Source organism: Neofelis nebulosa, chromosome 4, assembly GCF_028018385.1.
Source record: "Neofelis nebulosa isolate mNeoNeb1 chromosome 4, mNeoNeb1.pri, whole genome shotgun sequence".
Taxonomy (NCBI): Eukaryota; Metazoa; Chordata; class Mammalia; order Carnivora; family Felidae; genus Neofelis; species Neofelis nebulosa.
This window is the reverse complement of record NC_080785.1, coordinates 115,056,967-115,078,252: the sequence shown is the minus strand read 5'-3', so window position 1 is coordinate 115,078,252 and position 21,286 is coordinate 115,056,967. Positions and strand designations below refer to the sequence as shown.

Below are 21,286 nucleotides of genomic sequence, written 5' to 3'. Positions count from 1 at the left end.
GGCTAGCAAAACCACCCAGGATGGGGAGCCTCATGTGGGAAATCACATGCAGATGCCTCAACATGAAGATACTGCAGGTCTTTCTGGCTGCTTCTCCATTCCCATGGAACAGCTTAGAAGTATGCAGAGAGGTATACTGGGCAGTGAAATAATCAAGCTTTATTAATTAAATAAGTAGGTCTCTTCTTGAGGCAGCTGGTGACCTCTGAACACTGTTATTTCTTCTTCACTTGTACATGACTTTCTAGGTGACAGTGTTACTCATCTGGAAGAATACTGTAACTGACATCAATATGAGAAAGTGAAAAATACCTGTTATTAAATAATGTACCAACCGTAACCCTTAACATGATTTCTGTATGGTGGGAATATATACAGCAATTATATAGAATGACTTCTTAAAAAACATGCAACAAAATCAACAGCCACCTTCCCATGAACAAGGAGTAGTCTAAATAAGCAGCGAAGAATTTTGATTTTAGATGATCAGCATGTAGTGTGGGAAAGGAAGAGGTAGTATTTACTAACTGCATTAGGAGGTGTCTCAAAAGCACAGTTCTGAAAGCTGAACATAATTTGTGTCCTGAACCCAGCTCTATCAGAAGAAAAAAAAATCATTCCCTTTCCTTATTTTTCTCTACAGCAGAAAGTCCCCCCGACCCCCACCCCCCAAAACATGGATTCTTAGTAGTATTATTCAGAAGGGCCAAAAGGTAGAAGCTCCCCAAACATCCAACAACAGACGACTGTATAAAAAGCGGTCTATACATACAGTGGAATATTATTTAGCCTTAAAAAGAAAGGCAATTCTGACACAGGCTACAACATGGATGAACCTTGAAGACATTATACTCAGTGAAATAAAATAAGCCACTGCAGAAGAAAAAGTACTGTAGGATACCACTTACATGAGGTCCCCAGAATACCAAAGTCATAAAGACAGAAAGTAGGATAGTGGTTGTCAGGGCTGGGGGAGGAGGAATGGGTAGTTAGTGTTTAATGGGGACAGAGTTTCAATTGGGGAAGATTTTAAAAAGAGTTCTGGAGATGGGTGGTGGGGATGGTTACACAATGTGAATGTACTTAATGCCACTGAACCGGGCACCTAAAAGTCATTAAGATGATAATTTTCGGTTATATTTTACCATAATTTTTAAAAAATTAAAAACAAACAAAAACATAGATCCCATCTTGACTTTCACTAAATCTGCTCCACGCTTGGCCACCATGAGACAGTGGCCTTGAGTTTGCTTCTCTAAGTGTCAGGCTTGGACATTCAGCGCTTCTCAATAACTCTGCTTTCCGTCAAACCCTTGCTCTTTTTGTTTCTCTATCTGCCCCCTCCCCATCTCACCCTGCCAGCAAAGGGAGAACCATGGCAGAGATGGAGATGGTGACTGAGGGACCCAGAGGCAGCAGTTCACAGGAGCAAGTTAGGACAGAATGAAGAGCTGGAACCAGTCCTGACGACCTGGATGAGGCTGAAGTGAGTGTTAGGAACAAGTCAGTCCTCTCCGGACTGTGGTCAGCCCTAGATGGTGCCCCTAAAATGTCAGGGGCCAAGAACTACTACCGTGCAGTCTTACTTTAGTTAGAACGATTCTTTAGTGGCCTCAGTGTCAGCTTGCCCATGCCAGTCTCCTGTGGGCCACTTTTTCTCGCTCAACTTCCATTCCATCTGAGCACTGCAGCTGGCTGCCTTCTGGGCTTTGCCCCTCACTTGCGGGTTTTTTACTTTAGCCAAAGCATAACTCTGCCATGCCTGCAGGTCCTCAAAGGAACTTCTAGAGATGGATTTGGCTTCCAAGACAGAGGAAGGGTCAGAAATAAGTGCAGAAACAAATGCCTATCAACAGGCCTCACCTGGATCCTGCCAGGGACGAGGTTGTCTGAGGTGGTGAATATGAGCTGCTTGGCACTGGAGGTCTCCGGGGAAGCCAGGATCACCTTCCCAGTTCCAGCTCCATCTGGGCTGGTCAGGATGAACTGCTGCTTGGGGGATCCGGAGGCGTCCACTGCGGTGACTATCTGGATCTTCTGTCCTGTCTGCTGGTCTGTCACAATCTACAAGACACAACATGGAGGCTGCTCTCACGGAGCATCATGCGACTTGTGTACTTGCAGGTGGTGCTCAAAGCGGTGACTGCCCAATGCCGTCCTGGAGTCAATGCTGGTCCGAGATGCAGTTTCACCAGTGCATGGTGAAATGAGAAAAACAAAACACAACCATGAGTTTTTTCAGAAACCAATGATCATAGAGCTAATTTTATTTTGGGATGATATCCTTCCTGTTTTTCATTAAAATGCCCTTTAGGGTGTGTGTGGGGTGGGTACTGGATGAAGAGTGTCAAAAGATACAAACTTCCAGTTGTAAGATAACTAAGTACTGGGGATGTGATGTACAGCATGGTGACTATAGCTAACTCTGCCATATGATGTATTTGAAAGTTGTTAAGAAGGTGGATCCTATGAGTTCCCATTACAAGGAATAAACCATATTTTCTTTCTTTTTCTGTATCTGTATGAGATGATGGATGCTAACTAAACTTACAGGGGTCATCAGTTCATAATACATGTAAGGCAAAGCATTATGATGTATACCGTAAACTTACACAGTGCTGTGTGTCCATTATAATCTCAATAAAACTGGAAAAAGAAAAGCCCTTTCTTTTATGAAATGGAGATAATAATAGTAGATGATAGGTTTAACTAAAAAAAGAAAAAAAAATCCTTGGGGCGTCTGGGTGGCTCAGTCGGTTAAGCATCCGACTTCAGTTCAGGTCATGATCTCATGATTCCGGAGTTCGAGCCCCAAGTCAGGCTCTGTGCTGACAGCTCAGAGCCTGGAGACTGCTTCAGATTCTGTGTTTCCCTCTTTCTCTGCCCCTTCCCTGCTCGCATTTTGTCTCTCTCTTGCTCTCTCAAAAATAAATAAACATTAAAAAAAAAAAAATCCTTGTCCTGGACATAATAAACTCCAGAGAAGTCCTGATCCTGATTTCTCCAAAGGCTACTACCATTCAGGGGGCCAGCTGTCAGAGCCTGCCTCTTCCCAGAGCCCCTGCCTTAACTGCATCAGTTACGATAAAAATAGTTGCTACAGCAAGAGTGACTTCTCATTCCTGCTCATGAAATTTTCTGAAGCTGTTCTACTCCCTGTCCTGCCTTCTTCTAGGCCGAGTGCCCAGCTTGGAGCACTGCTCACCTTCTCCTTGGGGACAGCAGGAGGGCCTCACAGCAAACAGGATTCTTGGGGCTGTTGTGGTTGGGCCTTGGACAAGTGGAGATGTACTACATCTCTGACTAGAACTCAGTTCCCTATACTGTATTTATTGCCAGGTCTGGTATCCACATCTTGATAGATATTGCCTTGTGACACACCATTCCAAGGTTCAGACAGCAAACTTCTACAGAATCTAGCACAACACCTTTACCAACTATCCAATATGAAAAATTAGATAAGGTTGGTTGGTTCAAAAGCAAATGACATAAGTAAGAAAAGATCCAATTACCTAATATATGTTTACTAGGTAGGTGTTCACTATGTGGCAAGCACTATTCTCAGTACTAGGGATAGGGACATGAATACTACAGAGCTCCTATCTCATGGGGTTAACCTTCTAGAAGGGAAACAGACTATGAACACTGATATTGTGGAGCATCAGTCTTGGTAGGTGCCTTGAAGAAAACTAAAAAGCAGAGTAAGTGGACAAATCATGTCAAGGGAAAGGAGGCAGGGGAGCCATGTTAGAAGGAAAGATCTCTCTGATGGAGTGATGTTGAGCAAACACCTGATGAAGCAAGAGAGGAAGCCATACATAAATGTGGCAAAGTATGTTACAGGCTGAGGGCACACAGCAAGTTCAAGACCAGAAAGAAGAGCAGACTGGGAACAGGATACAAGAACAAATCCTTAGCTGATGGCTGGGCATGAATCCTGGCATATCATCATTTCCAACTAACGTGTCAAAAGATCTTTAAGGATAAAGAAGAAAGATTTCAAAGAATGAAAGGAAGTACCTTTCACTGTTACACAGGCAGATTCCTGTGGCATACATACCGAGACTCCCCTGGAAAAGTAAAACATGAGATAGAAAACTTTGTAAGAAGAATTCTTTAAAAAAAAACACAAAAACCTTTCCTACCCAATGAGGAACTGAAAGACCACAGACAGACTGGTTGACACATACTTCTCTCAGCTGCCACAAAAGGGACTCCTACCTTAGTTAAAAGGTAACAAGCTGGCCTTTGGAAGGCCCTTACAACTTTGAGATCTAGGAGTTAAGTGTTTGACTTCCTTTTCATGTCCATCAAAACTTACCTCCTTCCTAAACTACTTTCCCTGTTACAAAGTCAGATAGTCACGAGGGCACCTGGGTGGATGTCGGCCGGTTAAGCGTCATGAGCTTAAGATTCGTGGGTTTGAGCCCTGCGTCGGGCTCTGTGCTGATGACTCAGAACCCGCTTCAAATTCTGTGTCTCCCTCTCTCTCTGCCCCTCCCCCACTTGCACTCTGTCTCTTAAATATAAAAACATTAAAAAAAAATTAGAATGAAATAAAAAGAAATGAGAGAGTCATGTGATTGAAAGGATCTTCAATCACCAGCTATAACCAAGGCATGGCTAGTAGAAGTCCTTCACATGTTCAGAGGTGATACACTCTACAGCTGAGTAGACACAGTAATGGGCATGTCACTGCCTTTGCTGCTATGCCCCAGGCCTCTTGGTTGAGGCATGGCAGGTATGGAGCTAGGGCAGGGGTGGGACGTAGGAGTGATGGGGTCTAGACAGGGACAGCTGCTCTTGGTGGCTGTATGTAACATATCCTAAAGCTCAAACTACTCTTTTCTATTTCCCCCCCAAAGGTTCAGGGTCACAGAAGAACCCCAGGGTGACCCTTACACAAACTTTGCTGACAAACACAAGCAGGCAGACTCCTGTTTAATGAAACCAAGGAAACACCGAATTGGGAGGATGTAGGGGCACCCATGTGGCTCAGTCGGTTAAGCATCTGATTCTTGATCTTGGTTCAGGTCATGATCTCCTGGTTTGTGAGTTCAAGCCCTCTGTCAGGCTCACGGCGCAGAGCCTGTTTGGGATTCTGTCTCTCCTTCTCTCTGCCCTTCCCCACTTGCACTCTCCCTCTCAAAATAAATAAATAAACTTAAAAAAATTGAGAGGATGTATGCAGACTTATTAAATCTCCTGTGGAGGGGCGGAGAAGAAGCGTTGTTGGTAGAACCAGTGTCCTCAAAAAGAGATGGTTACGTCCTAACCCCCAGGACCTATGAATGTGATCTTATTTAGAAATAGGACCTTTGCAAGTGTGATCAAGTGAAGATGAGTCCAGACTGGATTAGGGTGGGCCCCAAATCCAATGACTGGTGTCTTTACTACAAAGCCATGTGCCCATGGAGGCAGAGACTGGAGTGGTACAGCTGTGAGCAAGGAACTCCAAGGACTGCAGGGAAGGACCAGAAGCTAGGTAGGAAGGCATGGAGGGAAGCTTTTCTAGAATCTTAAAGAGAGCATGGCCCTGGCAAACACCTTGATTTTGGGCTTCTGTGCTCCAGAACTGTGAGAAAATGAATTTCTGTTGTTTTAAGGCACCAAGTTTGTGGTAATTTGTTATGGCAGCCCTAGGAAATGAATATGAGAAGCAAACTTTATTTAATCTCTTCACTTGGAACAAATGTTCCTACTCTCTGCTTGTAAACGATAACGAATGGAGGGTAGGGAGGACTGTAATGAGGGAGGTCTTGTTTCCTGTGTGACTCTTAGGCCCTCCACAGCTTGGCTATGCAGTACTGCTACGATGCTTGTTTTGAAAAGCTGTACTTGTTTCAATGTGACAGATATACTAGGGAATAATCTAGGCACAATGTAAATCTTTTGTCTGTGTATGCTTGATTTCTCTGAGAAACAGTGTACACCCAGAAAATGACACCCAAGTGAAGTGAGCTAAGTGGGAATAGCCAGCTCTGTGCATGTGGTATTGCTACTTTCCCTAGTTTCAGATCACCCCACTCACAATCATTCAGGAGCTATAATCCTCTCACACCCCCTCCACAAGTAAGCTTCAATATCTTTCAAGGCAAAGTGCCATATTGTATTGTGGTCATTATGTGTTTCTTAACTATTTAACATATATAAAACTACTGTTTACATTAAATTAAGTTCATACCTGTTTTTTAGTGTGTCACCAACAGTTTTTAAATGTTATGCCACTAAGCCCATTTCCCCCCACAAGCCCTATGGTTTCTACTGCAAAATTTGGCAGTTTGGGAATCTTTAGGAACGCATATGTCACATTATTAGAGCAGACTACATACTCTACAGGCCCAAGGCCCTCTCTACTTCTACCCTAAAAGGACCTCAATGTGACCTGACTTACTGCCATTCTCCTCCATGTTACCCACTCTCTGTTCCAGCCAAGCTGGGCTCATGATTTATGTTGTAAAGAAAAACCTGCAAATGGGATAGCCTAAAGGTAAAACCAGCCAATGGATAACTTTTGCTTGATCTCCCAGAGTTTAAAATTTTTATTTATTTTTTTAATTTTTTACTGTTTTTTTAAATTTATTTTTGAGAGAGACAGAGATAGAATACGTGTGGGTTAGGGGCAGAGATAGGAGGAGACACAGAATCCGAAGCAGGCTCCAGGCTCTGAGCTGTCAGCACAGAGCCTGACGCGGGGCTCAAACTCACGAGCTGTGAGATCATGACCTGTGGCAAAGTCGGCTGCTCAACCGACTGAGCCACCCAGGCGTTCCCCAGAGTTTAAAAGTTTTAAAAAACTGGTTGCCAACACCTGAAGATAGAGTATTTACCATAAAAACTGGATTTATAGTTCTTGTGACAAGGTGGAAGCTGAGGCCATCCTGGACCTAAGTTCCCTGTGGTTATCAGCTGGCTGTGTGTGGCTGCCCCTTCAGATGGGTCATGGGCTCTCTGACTGGCCTTAATCTCCAACTTGACCACCTTTTCCACTGCCACCTGGTCCTGTAAACACAAGTTTGTGATCCTGAAATAGGGCTTTGCAGATAGAGCTGTGAATGGAATGCTCACTCTACTGCTTCCCAACTGGGTCACTGTGGAGCAGTTATATGAGCTTTCTGAGCCCCTGTTTACGTATCTATAAAAAAGGATTCCTAGGAAAGTGAAGCAATACGTGTGTGAAAGCACTTGGTACACGGCCCAGAACATAAGAGGACCTTGACAGAAGTATTTCCTGCTCTAAGCTCTCACGTACTTCTCTCCTCATTGGGAAGCCTTGTCTTATCCCTTTCACTTCATCCAATCTCTCCCACTGACTACAGTCTTTCATTCATTCCTCAAATGCTTACAAAGAGGGTCTACCCTATGCCATGGGCTTTGCTAGATTATAGGCATTACGGAGATGGCTCTTGCTCTCGCTGAGCTTTTAGTTTAGTGGGAAAGTGGCAAAAAACAAGTAAACAGACCAACCAGTGAACAGTTTAAGTTTATGATAAATGTTATGAGGTTAAAGATCTGGCTGGAGTAGAAAACACAGGCACTTAACCTTTCAGAAAGAGAGGTCAAGGAAGGTTTCTGTGTTAAGGTGGCATTTAAAACAAGATTCAAGGCTAAGAAGGGAGTCGGATTAAGGTTCAGGGAAAAGTGTGTTCCGAGTACTGGGAAATGTTCTGGCACATGGAAAGCCCTAAAAGGAAGGAGCTCTTAGAACTGACATCAGGTCCATGGACAATGAAGGCTCCCCTACAGGGGGAGGTGGGCTGGCCTTGCGTGGAGTCAGGATTTTATTCCACATACAATGGGAGCCACTCAAGGGTTTTGTCCTCCCAAACCAAGTCTTTAGGTTTCTTATTTTATATCTATCTTACATTACACTATTTTTTACACACACATACATTTAAAAATATATAAACATATATAAAATTTGTTAGATTGTTACAAGTCAGGGTATATTAAACATAGCAGGACAATAGTAAAGATAATTAAATTAAAAGTAAAGGCAAAAACCTGTTAAAAATTTTTTGACCTATGCAAAAAGGTAAATCAATCTTTCACTTAAAAATAAATTTTAAGGGGCGTCTGGGTGGCTCAGTCGGGTAAGCATCTGACTTCGGCTCAGGTCATGATCTCACGGCTCATGAGTTCAAGCCCCACGTCAGGGTCTCTGCTGACAGCTTGGAGCCTCCAGGCCTGCTTCGGATTCTGTGTCTCCCTCTCTCTTTGCCTCTCCCCCACATGCATGCTTTCTCTTTCAAAAATAAAAATTTAAAACAATTAAATACATTTTAACACATATGAGAAGTTAGTACCGCTCACAGGCAAAGATCAAACAACTATATTCTCCATTCAGCCTAATTCAATCTCTAGAAAGTTTAGGCAGGTAAAGTATTTCACAAAGCTTTCCTCCCTGAGTAACACAAAACAGTATTTTCTAAACACATTCAGGATTTTAAGTGAGGGAATGATGGGCTTTGCATTTTAAACAGATCTTCCTAGATACTGGATGGAAAAAAATATAGGAGAAAAGTAGAAGCTGAGGAACTATTAGGATGTCCCTGGAGAAGCCCAGGTGAGAGCAGAAGGCAGTGGCTGTGGGACTGTGGAGAGCAGAGGACCACTGCGGGATGCAGGCTGGAGGGAGATGCAACAGCATGTGTAGGTGGGAAGAGATGTAAGGACTGGAGAATGAAGAGCCAGGAATGACTCTTAGGTTTCCAGCCTGAACAATGGCATGATGGAAGGGCAAGGGCTGGTAGGAATTCAGAAGTCTGTTTTTAGCCTGCCAATTAGGAGACGGCCAAGTAGATGTGTCAAGTAAACTACCAGATAGATGAGTTTGGAGCTCACAGTGTATTTCTGGTTTCAACTTCAATATAAACAGCTTAGAAGTCATCATTCCACCTTAACAACAAGAAAAAGCAAGACAAAATGAAAATCAATGACTTCCCTCGGGCTTATCAGAAAACTTGAGGATGCAGGGCAAACTCTATTCCAAAATCTGGAGAGAGGTGGATTCACAAAGTGTGAGATCTGCTTAGCTGGAGCAGAAGCCAACCTGGAAGAACACTCAAAACGTAACTGCAATGAGTTGCTGAAGACTCAGCACAGACTAGCATGCGAGTAAGAAACTCCTGAGTACCACAGGCTTAGGAGGGTCCCTCATACTTTCATGGGTTTTAGCTCCAGAAATCCCACTTGGTTCCCAAGGTGAAAAGATGAGAAAGATTCCCTGGTGGCTCTGGAAGGGAAGGGGAAGAATTTTTATAAAATGAACTCAAGGGTTTCTTCTGTAAACAAATGACTATTCCGCAGGGGAAAAAGGCTTTACACCTGAGTCTATCCCACCTGGGGAGAGGGGATTTCTTCAACTCCAGGCCCCTCAGGCTCCCTTATCTCATCTAAGGGGGTAGGCAGTAGAGGAAATTAATACACACTTGTCAAGGTCACAGCCTGCAATATGATTTATAAGAAGTATATATTTGGTCATTCAGATGACAAAAGTATATTTTTCAGATATATGTGATCTTCATCCACAGTTCCTGAAAATACTTTAGAGCCATAAAAGTGAAATGAGTGTCTTGTTATTAATGAAGATGACTTTTGGAACCCCTCCCCAGGGCAAGGACTGGTTGCTAGAAGGATCAACGATGGGATGAAAGGGTTAGAACTTTCATTTCCCCCTCCCCTGGAGGTTCCGGGTTGGGGGAGGGGCTGGAGGTTCAATCAGTCAACAGTCAGTGACTTAATCAATCATGTCTATGTAATGAAGCCTCCATAAAAACCCAAGAAAACAGCTTTTTGGCCCATTTGGGAACTTCCATGCTTGGGGAACCAGAAGACTTTTGTGTGTCATTAAGCTGTCTGTCCCCAAGTTTCGCAAGGACAAAAACTCCTTTGTTTGGCACTTTGCTCTAGGTATCTCTTCATCTGGCTGGTGATTTGTATCCTTTAATAAACTGCACATGAATAAGTGCTTCCTTCCATTCTGTGAAATGCTCTAGCAAATTAATTGAACCTAAGAAGGTCACTGGAACTCTAATCTGTAGCTGGTTAGTCAGAGGTATAGGTAACAACCTGGGACTTGAGACTGATGTCTGAGGTGGGACTAGGGGGCAGTTCTATCAGGTTGAATTGTTAGTCTGTGGAATCTATGCTATCTTTACACTGATAGTGTCAGAATTGCTTGGTGTTGTATATGTGGGACTCCTCCAAACTTGCCCCCAAGTTAGAACTAGGTCCAGGAACTCTTACAGGTAGTCCAAGGACAAAGGCCCACTAAAATACTGAGATTTCATCATAAGATTGTAGAATGCTTCTGCTCTCCCACCTTACCACCACACCAACAGGGCTCCAGTGTAACAGGGGATTACAGCTGGAAGAGCTTTAAGATATAGACACTCTAAAGAAGAGTATCCAAGGAAGCCCAAAGTCAAGAGGAGAGACCAAGACAAAGGCACTAGAGGAATCTGAAGCCTTTGGACCTATAGCCACAGAGAACATCATACATAGCTCAACACGTAGCCAGATCAACATAAATCCCCATACTATAGGCTCATTTATCTCAGCTCCTATTATCTAACATAGACATTACCTGATTTTAAAAAGAAAATGTACAAGGCATGCCAAAAGGCAAGAAAAACAATCCACAGAGATAAAGCAAGCATCAGAATCAGATTCAGGGCACAAACATTGGAATGACCAAACAAGAACTTAAAATACAAAGATTAATATGTTAAGGTCTCTAGACGAAAAGGACAACATGCAAGAACAGAGGAGAGAAGATGGAAATTCTCAGAAAGGAGGAAATGCTAGAATTCAAAAACACTGTGGAAGTGAAGAATGCCTTGATGGGATCATCTGCAGACTGGACACAACCAAGGAAAGAATCAGTGAGCTTAAATTTTTTTTTTTTTTTAACGTTTATTTATTTTTGAGACAGAGAGAGACAGAGCATGAACGGGGGAGGGTCACAGAGAGAAGGAGACACAGAATCTGAAACAGGCTCCAGGCTCTGAGCTGTCAGCACAGAGCCCGACACGGGGCTTGAACCCACGAACCGTGAGATCATGACCTGAGCCCAAGTCGGACGCTTAACCGACTGAGCCACCCAGGCGCCCCAGAATCAGTGAGCTTAAAGATAGTGATACGGGAAACAAAGGCAGAAGGAAATGTAGATAAAATTAAATTTCCTTATAACTTGCAGTTCGTTGACAAATACTTGAGGCAGGCAGTGTAAAACATTCCTCCAATAAACTCCCTCTGTCCAGTCTTACTAGAGGGAAAACAAACCTTAACTTGACAATAGCAAGGCCTCCCTTTTGCCTTTACCTCCCTCAACTTCGTAGCACTGTATATAATCAGTCACTCCTCACAATCGCAGGGCAGCTCTTTCTGCCCATGGGTCCTGTCTCCATGCTTTAATAATATCACCTTTTTTGGGGTGCCTGGATGGCTCAGTCGGTTGAGCATCTGACTTCAGCTCAGGTCATGAGCTCGAGAGTTCAAGCCCCGCGTCGTTGGGCTCTGTGCTGACAGCTCAGAGCCTGGAGCCTGCTTCTCATTCTGTGTCTCCCTCTCTCTCTGCCCCTCCCCCACTCATGCTCTGTCTCTCTCTGGGAAATAAATAAACATTAAAAAAAATAAAAAATAATATCACTTTTTTTTGCATCAAAGACATCTCAAGAATTCTTTCTTGGCCGTCAATTTGGACACCCCCTGCCTCACCCCCCTCCAAAACTGCATCACATAGGTCAACAGAAACATCCCTAACTGAAATGCAAAGGGAAAAAGCAATGAAGGAACACAAAACAAAACGTACAAACAAAAAACAGAACAGAGTATCCAAGAATGTGGGACAATGTCAAGATACAGCATATACATAACTGGAATACCAGAAGGAGAATGAAGAAATACTGGAAGTAATAGTGGCTGCTGAGAACTTTCTAAAATTAATGCCAAGCAGAATAAATACTAAAATACTATATCTAGACAAATCCTACTTGTAAGGCCAAATACAGATTAAAGACAAGAGGCTTAATTCTGTGAAAAATAAAGGAAGAAATTTCTTTCCCCTTCCTTTTAGAACTTGTTCTCTGTCCTTTTCATATGTATGTAAATCTTTATAATGGTTAGAGGAGCCTCTTGCCAGTCTCACAACTCAGGAATGTGTTCTCAAGGATCTGGGAGCCACCATTTCGAAATGCAAACTTGAAGACAACTCCCTTACCTCCTAGGCCTCTGGGAGAGTAAGGACCTAACTTGGTGGGCACCTTGCTATTTGCAAACTACCTCCCATCATAAAGATTTAACAACCTTTCCCCCTTCTCCTTCCTCAATAAAGTGGTTTCCACAATTTCCATGATAAAGTTAGGATCTTAAAAACATGTATGTAATGGGTTGTACCCGCTTGGCTATACAAACGAGTAAAATTCCTTTCCATCTTTGCAATTTCTTTTTTTTTTTTTTTTAATTTTTTTTCAACGTTTTTTATTTATTTTTGGGACAGAGAGAGACAGAGCATGAACGGAGGAGGGGCAGAGAGAGAGGGAGACACAGAATCGGAAACAGGCTCCAGGCTCCGAGCCATCAGCCCAGAGCCTGACGCGGGGCTCGAACTCACGGACCGTGAGATCGTGACCTGGCTGAAGTCGGACGCTTAACCGACTGCGCCACCCAGGCGCCCCGCCATCTTTGCAATTTCTTAGAAGATTGCCTATAACGCACATTACATTCTGATTTAATGTTTACTGAGGAAGAGGAAGAAGAGGAAGAGAGGGAGGAAGAGAAGCAGGAGGAGGAGGAGGAGGAGGAGGAGGAGGAGGAGAAAGGGGCACCTAGCTGGCTCAGTTAGCGGAGCACACAACTCTTGATCTTGGGGTTGGGGGTTCAGGTCTCACACTGGGTACAGAGATTACTTAAAAATAACATCTTTTAAAAAAAAAAAGAAGGAAAAAAACTCCTGTTTCTCTCTTCTACCTTTATGGAGAGTTTTCTGGATTGGGAGAAGATTTTGTTTCTTTTCACTATATTTCCTCAACATATTCAAACCACAGAAAACCAAAGACAAAGAGAAAATACTGAGAGAAGTCTGGAGTGGCGGGGTAGGGTGGGGAGGTGAAACACCTCACCTATAGAGAAACAATGGATAAACAAATTGTGGTCTATCCATAAATTGGGATGTTATTCAGCCATAAAAAGTAATGAAGTACAGATTCATGCTACATCATAGATAAATGAACATCATGCTAAGTGAAAGACACTATACACAAAAGGTCACATACTGTGTGATTCCATTTATAGGAAATATCCAAAATTGGTTAAGTCCATAGAGATAGAATGTAGACTGGTGGTTGCAAGGGCCTACAGGGAAAGAGGAACAGGGAGAAACTGCTCAATGGGTAAGGGGTTTTACTCTGGACTGATGAAAATGTTTGGAAACTAGATAGAGGTGGTGGTTGTACAACACTGAGAATGTATTAAATGCCACTGACCTGTTCACATTAAAATGATTAAATTTTACGTCCTATGAATTTCACTAAAAATAATTTTTAAAAAACAACAACCAACAAGTCAAGGAGAAATACTTTCTCAGACACAAACTAAGAAAATTCATCACCAGCAAACCTGCCCAATAAATATTAAAAGCTTTTCTTTAGTTAGTAAATGATATAGGTTAGAACTTGGATCTACTTAGAGAATGGAAGAGCACTGTTGTAGGAATAAGTGAAGTAAAATAAAATCTTACTATTCCTAATTGATCTAAAAAATAATTGTCTAAATTAATAATATTAACAATGTCCTATGTGACTACAGCATGTGGTTAAGTGAAATGAATGACAGCAATGCCACAAGGGACAGGAGGGAGGAATTGGGAACATGGTTATAAGAAACCTATATTACATGTGAAACAGAATAATGTCATTTGAAGGTAGGCTTATATCAGCTTAAAATAATTACTGTAAACTTCTAGGGCAACAACTAAAAACATCTGTAGAGATGTACATTTGATATATTAAGAGAAGAGATAAAAGGGATCAACTAAATTGCTCAATCAAGACCAAATAAGGCAGGGGCACCAGGATGGCTCAGTCCCTTAAGCCTCTGACTCTTGGTTTTAGCTCAGGTCATGATCTCAAGGGTTGTTGAGCTCAAGCCCTGCATTGGGCTCTGAGCTGACAGTGCGAAGCCTGCTTGGGATTCTGTCTCCCTCTCTTTCTCTGCCCCTCCCTTGCTCTCTCTCTCTCTTTCAAAAATGAATAAATAGGGGCACCTGAGTTGGTGCCCCTTAACAGTTGGTTAAGTGTCCGACTTCGGCTCAAGTCACGATCTCACAGTTTGAATCCCGCATAGGGATCTGTGCTGACAGCTCAGAGCCTGGAGCCTGCTTCAGATTCTGTGTTTCCCTCTCTCTCTCTCTCTCTCTCTCTCTCTCTCTCTCTCTCTCTGCCCCTCCCCTGCTTGTGCTCTGTCTTTCAAAAATAAACGTTAAAAAAAAAAAGTTAAAAAAAATAAACAAACATGATAAAAACCCAGATGAGGCAGAAAAAGAAGACTCTGGCAACAAATAGAAAATAGTTAAACATGGTTGACATTAATGTAAATACAGTATATCCAGAACCACTTTAAATGTGAATGGTCTACACAGACCACTAAAAGACAAAGACTCATTTCGATAGAAAAAGAAGACCCAACTGTACATTGTCAACAGGAAACCCTCGACACAGATCAAAAGTAAAGGGATGGAGAAAAGACATTATGCTATCATTAATCAAAAGACAGCTAGAGTAAGTGAATTTAAGTTAAAGACAAAGTAGACCTCAGAACAAGGAAAAAAATCACGCATAAAGAGGGGTATTACATGATGACAAATGGGTCAGTTCCCCACAAATACATAACAATCTTAAATGTGTACGCACCTAACAAGAGAGCATCAAAAGACAGGAGACAAAAACTTGTAAAACTGCCAAGGAGAAAGAGACAAATCAACTATTATAGCTGTAGAGATGTCACTGCTTCCCTGTCAGCACCTGGTAGATTAAGCAGGCAGAAAAATCAATAAGGATATAGTTGACTTGGACAGCACTATCAATCAACCTGATATAACTGACATTTATACAATAATCCATCTAACAACAGCAGGATACACATTCTTCTCAAGCTTGCAAGGAACATCCAATAAAATACATCACATTCTGGGCCATAAAATATACCTTAAGAAAAAATAGGAATCATAAAGTATGTTCTAGGTCACTACTAGACTGATTAAACTAGAAATTAATAAAAAGTTTTTGAAATTCCCAAATATTTAGAAATTAACACACTTCTGGATAACACATGGTTCAAAGTAGCAGCAATAAAAATTTAAAATATTTTGAACTAAATGGAGGTCATAGCAGAGGTCTAGGCCATAGACATCCATTTGGGAGTCACTAGCATAAAATGATATTTAAGCCATGGGTTCAGAGAAAATACAGAGGGGAGAAAGTGGGACCAGAATGCAATCCTGAGGAACTCCAACATTTAGCAGTCTGGCTACATATTATATTCGGTTTTTATAAATTACTTCCTCTAAGTTTTCTGAATATTAATCCTATTAAACAGATACTTAGCTGATTGATCTTAGATATTTCAGAAAAATGGTTCTAGAAAAGCCTAATATCTTAATATATGTATCTTTATACTTTATACTTTTATGTATATGTAAAATACCTTTAATGTAAAAGATAATGATAATAAAATTAGACATAATTTTCAAGAAACCTATTGGTTGAAAAGTAAATGGAGTAGAGATATGGAGAAAGGTAAAAAAGTAATTTCTTATTTACGATTATATAAAATTTGAGTATCACAACACTGATAAAAACACAACAGTTTTTATTACATATTTTTAGATGAATAATAGAAACACAAAACTTATATAGTAGTGATATTTCACCTAGCAAACTAAAAAAGATTAAACAGTATATATAGCATAATATACAGTTGAGTGTGTGGGGAAATGGGCACTCTGATATTGGGGTGGTGGGAGTATAAGTTGGCACAACCTCTTTCGAAGGCAGTTTGGCAACAACTGTCAAAATTACACACGGATACTCAGCTAACATCATACTCAAAGGCAAAAAGCTGAAAGCTTTTCCAATATCAGGAATAAGACTAGGATGCCTACTCTCGCTGCTTTTATTCAACACAGTACTGGAAGTCCTAGCCAGTGCAATTAGCCAAGAAAAATAAGTAAAAGGCATTCAAATTGAAAAGGAAGAGATAAAACTGTCATCACTACTTGCAGATGCCATGACATTATGCACAGAAAATCCTAAAGACTCCACCAAAAAACTGTTAGAACTAATAAATTTGGTAGAGTTGCAAGATACAAAATCAACATATAAAAATCTGTTTTTTTTTAAAACTTTTTAATGTTTATTTATAGTTGAGAGAGAGAGCGAGAGCGAGAGCGAGAGAGAGAGAGAGAGAGAGAGAGAGACATGAAGAGACAGAGCGTGTGTGTGAGTGGTAGACTGGCAGAGAGAGAGACACAGAATCTGAAGCAGACTCCAGGCTCCGAGCTGTCAGCACAGAGCCCGACTCGGGGCTCAGACCCACAAACTGTGAGATCATGACCTGAGCTGAAGTGGGACGCTTAACCGACTGAGCCACCCAGGTACCCCTGTCGTGTTTTTTTTTAAGTTTATTTTGAGAGAGACAGAGTGCATGTGCATGTGCAAGTGGGGGAGGGGCAGAGAGAGAGTGGGAGAAAGAGAGAATCCCAAGCAGGCTCTGCACTGTCAGCTCAGAGCCCGATGTGGGGCTTGAGCCCACAAACTGTGAGATCATGACCTGAGCTGAACTTGAACGCTTAACCAACTGACTCACCTAGGCGCCCCTGTTGTGTTTCTATACACTAATAACACGCAATCTAAAAGAGAAATGAAGAAAACAATCATTTACAATTACATCAAAAAGAATAAAATAACCCAGAAATAAATTCAACCAAGAAGGTAAAAGATCTGCACACTGAAAACTGTTAAGACATTAATGAAAGAAACTAAAGAAAACACAAATAAATAGAAAGATACTTGGCACTCATAAATTGGAAGAGTTAATATTGTTAAAATGTCTGCACTACCCAAAGCAATCTATGGATTCAATACAATTCCTTTCAAAATTCCAATGACATTTTTCACAGAAACAGTACAAAGCAATCCTGAAATTTTTACACAATAACAGAAGACCAATAGCCAAAGCAATCTTGAGAAAAGATTGGAGACATCATGTTCTCTGATTTCAAACTATATTATAAAGCTATAATAATCAAAACAGTATGGTACTGGCATAAAAACAGAAATGCAGATGCATGGACTAGAAGACAGCCCAGAAATAAACCCACACATATATGGTCAATTAATTTATGACAAAGGAGCCAAGAATATACCATGGGGAAAGAAAGGACAGCCTCTTCAATAAATGATATTGAGAAAGCTGGATAGGCACATGCAGAAGAATGAAATGGGACCATAATTTTACAATACACAAAGGTCAACTCAAAATCAACTGAAGGCTTGAATGTAAGACCTGTAACCATAAAATTCCTAGAAGAACACATTAAAAAAAGAGTAAACTCAACATCAGTTCTGGTGATCATTTTTTGGATTTGACACCAAAAGCAAAAATAAACAAATCAAACCACATGGAACTGAAAAGCTTCTGCACAGCAAAAGAAACCATCAACAAAATGAAAAGACAAACTACTGAATGCGAGAAAATATCCGTAAATTATGTATCTGTTAAGGGGTTAATATCCAAAATACATAAAGAACTAGGGGGCGCTTAGGTGGTTCAGTCGATTAGGTATCTGACTCTTGATCTTGGCTCAGGTCATGATCTAGCAGTTCGTGGGTTAAAGCCCTGTGTTGGGTGGGCTCTGTGCTATCAGTGTGGAACCTGCTTGGGATTCTGTCTCTCTCCCTCTCTCCATGCCTCTTCCCCACATTCTCTTTCTCAAAATAAATAAACTTAAAAAAAAAAAAAAAAAAAAAAAAAAAAGAACTCAAACACCTCAACAGCAAAAGCAAACTTTAAAAAATGGGCAGAGGAGGGGCGCCTGGGTGGCGCAGTCGGTTAAGCGTCCGACTTCAGCCAGGTCACGATCTCGCGGTCCGTGAGTTCGAGCCCCGCGTCAGGCTCTGGGCTGATGGCTCGGAGCCTGGAGCCTGTTTCCGATTCTGTGTCTCCCTCTCTCTCTGCCCCTCCCCGTTCATGCTCTGTCTCTCTCTGTCCCAAAAATAAAAATAAAAAACGTTGAAAAAAAAATTAAAAAAAAATAAATAAATAAAAAATGGGCAGAGGATCTGAATAGTTACTTGTTTTCCCAAAGACGACAGAGTTGGCCAATAGGTATTGAAACAATGCTCAACATCACTCATCATCAAGAAAATGAAAATCAAACCACAATGAGATAACCCCTCACACCAGTCAGAATAGCCAGTATCAAAAAAAAAAAAAAAAAAAAAAGGCAGTAACAATTGTTGGCAAGAATGTGGAGTAAAGGAACCCTCATGCACTGTTGGTGAGAATATAAACTAGTGCAGCCACTGTGGAAAACTGTAAGGAGGTTCCTCAAAAAAATAAAAATGGAAGTATCATATAATCCAGCAATTCCACTTCTGGGTATTTATCCAAGAAAAACAAAAATACTCACTCAAAAAAAGATATATGCACCCCAGGGGCACCTTGGTGGCTCCGTCGGTTAAGTGACTGATTTCGGCTCAGGTCATGATCTTGCAGTTTGTGAGTTTGAGCCCCGTGTTGGGCTCTGTGCTGACAGCTCAGAGCCTGGAGCCTGTTTCAGATTCTGTGTCTCCCTCTCTCTCTGCCCCTCCCCTGCCCATGCTCGCTCGCTCTCTCTCTCTCTCTCTCTCTCTCTCAAAAAAAAAGAAGAAACAACATTAAAAAATGCACCCCAAAGTTCACTGCAGCATTATTTACAATAGCCAACATATGGAAACAACCTAAGCGTCTGCTGATGGATGAATGGGTAAAGAAAATGTGGTAAATATGTGTGCATGTATATATGTATGTATGTGTATTTATTTATATACAAATGAATACATATTCAGCCATAAAGAAGGATGTAATTTTGCCATTTGTGACAACACAGACCCTGAAAGTAGTATGCTATGTGAAATAACTCAGGCAAAGAAAGACAAATACTGTATGATCTCACTTATGGAATCTTAAAAAACAAAGCAAAACAAAATACACACACACACACACACACACACACACACACACACACACACACACACGCTCAATGGATACAAAGCACAGACTGGTGGTTGCCCAAAGGGGGCAGGGGTGGGCAACAGAGGTCAAAAGGTACAGATTTCCAGTTACAAAGTAAATCATGAAGATGTAATACACATCATGGTGACTATAGTTTACTGAATTGCACACTAGAAAGTTGCTAAGAAACTAAATCTTAAAAGTTTTCAACACAAAAAAATTTCTAACCATGTATGGTGATCATTTCACAATCTACACAAATATCAAATCATTATGTTGTATACCTGAAGCTAATATGATACTATAGGCCAAAAAAAAATTACACACGGACATATCCTTTGTCCCCACAATCCTACACTGAGAAACTGATCTGACGGAAGTATTCTCACAAGTGCTAAATTGAACAGGTAAAAAGTTATTCACTGCAGCATCCATAGACATCAAGAGAAAGAAAGAACGGTTTCTACATGGAACTACCTCCAAAAGATGTTGTTAAGAAAAAATAATATAGGACAGTCTGGACAGAATGTCTACATGAATGAAAAATATGCTGTACATTATTTACACATGTGCTTTTGGTAGAGTGTGTCTGTGAAAGAACAACTAGCAATATGTTAACAGTGGTTACCTCATGGGAGAGACCTGGGTGACTTGTGGAAGAGGAAGAAGGGAGGTGTATGGTTTACTCTATACTCTGCTTGGTGTGGTGTGATTTTGTTACAGCAATGAGTACCTGAGAGGGGCCAGGAGAACATCACAGTGAGAAAGGAGATGTCTGATGGCTGTGGACAAAGAAAGGACAGAGAACAAGTACTGGCGTTCCAGAAGGGATGTGTAGGAATAAAGAGGTGGTAGAAGAGAGAAGTAGGGAAGCGGGTGCTATACGGGCCCAAGTAAAGATTTCACACTCTAAAAAATATATATGAACAGGCGCACCTGTTTATAAGGAAATTTGCAGAGGCGCCTGGGTGGCTCAGTCAGTTAAGCATCCGACTTTGGCTCAGGTCATGATCTTGAGGTCCGTGAGTTCTAGCCTCGTGTCGGGCTCTGTGCTGACAGCTCAGAACCTAGAGCCTGCTTCAGATACTCAACTCTGTCTCCCTCTCTCTCTGCCCCTCACCTGCTCGTGCTCTCTCTCTCTCTCAAAAATTAAATAAACATTAAAAAAAATCATAAGGAAATTTGCAAACCACTGGCCTGGAAAGACTGCATCATGATGAAAACCTTTGAGATTTACTGAGAAGTCACCTTGCAATTGGATGGGTTCGATTATGCCTCATTCTCAGACAAGTGGGTGCCCTCCTATGGCTCTTACCTCCTTCTCTCCTTCCACAGTCCCCACCCTAGACCTCTGTATCCTCAAAACAATAGCTTTTAACTCTAGCCACAAGGCTACTGCCCCCACTCTGAGGACTGCCACCCTTCCCACTTGGCCCCAAAGCCCCGTTGAAGCCATTAGGATGACAGGATACTGACAGACACAAGTCTATGTTCCAGATCACCCTCTGCTGGCCTGCATAACTAGGTATGTTGGCCACATTATCATTATTAAAAATAGTAACATAAATCCTGGAATGGGAGAAAACAGTTATAAAGGACTTAACTAAGACAACTGAATGGCATTTTAGAATATAAACTATGGATTAGATAATGGTATGTTTCAATAATTAATTCCCTGATTTTGACAGCTGTATTGTGATTATGTAAGAAAATGTCATTGTTCTTAGGAAATACATACATATTCAGGGCAAAGAGGTGTGTTACTTCTATTCTCAAATGATTCAAAAAATTATACGTACATTTACTCAGAATGTTATAGCAAACAATTGGTTAAATTGGGGATATATACAGGATTTCCATGTACTATTTTCTGTGTTTGGAATTATATAAAAATAAACCTTAAGAAAAATTGTAAGTCATTTGCTAACATTGATATTTGCTTCCTATAAGTTTGCAAGCATTATCTCACCTAATCCTTTTAAAATCCCATTAAACAGGTACTATTATTGTT

At 41.3% G+C, this 21,286-nt stretch overlaps 1 protein-coding gene across 3 annotated transcripts in view; it reads right to left on the bottom strand.

Moving 5' to 3' along the window:
* The window catches only part of NR2C2 (nuclear receptor subfamily 2 group C member 2), a 101,218-nt gene that overhangs the window by 25,795 nt on the left and 54,137 nt on the right, over window positions 1-21,286 (bottom strand). For all 3 annotated transcript variants that reach the window (XM_058725888.1, XM_058725890.1, XM_058725889.1), the window contains one exon: window positions 1,864-2,064. In XM_058725888.1, coding sequence (XP_058581871.1) covers window positions 1,864-2,064 — 201 coding nt within the window. The remainder of the gene's footprint in view (window positions 1-1,863; window positions 2,065-21,286) is intronic.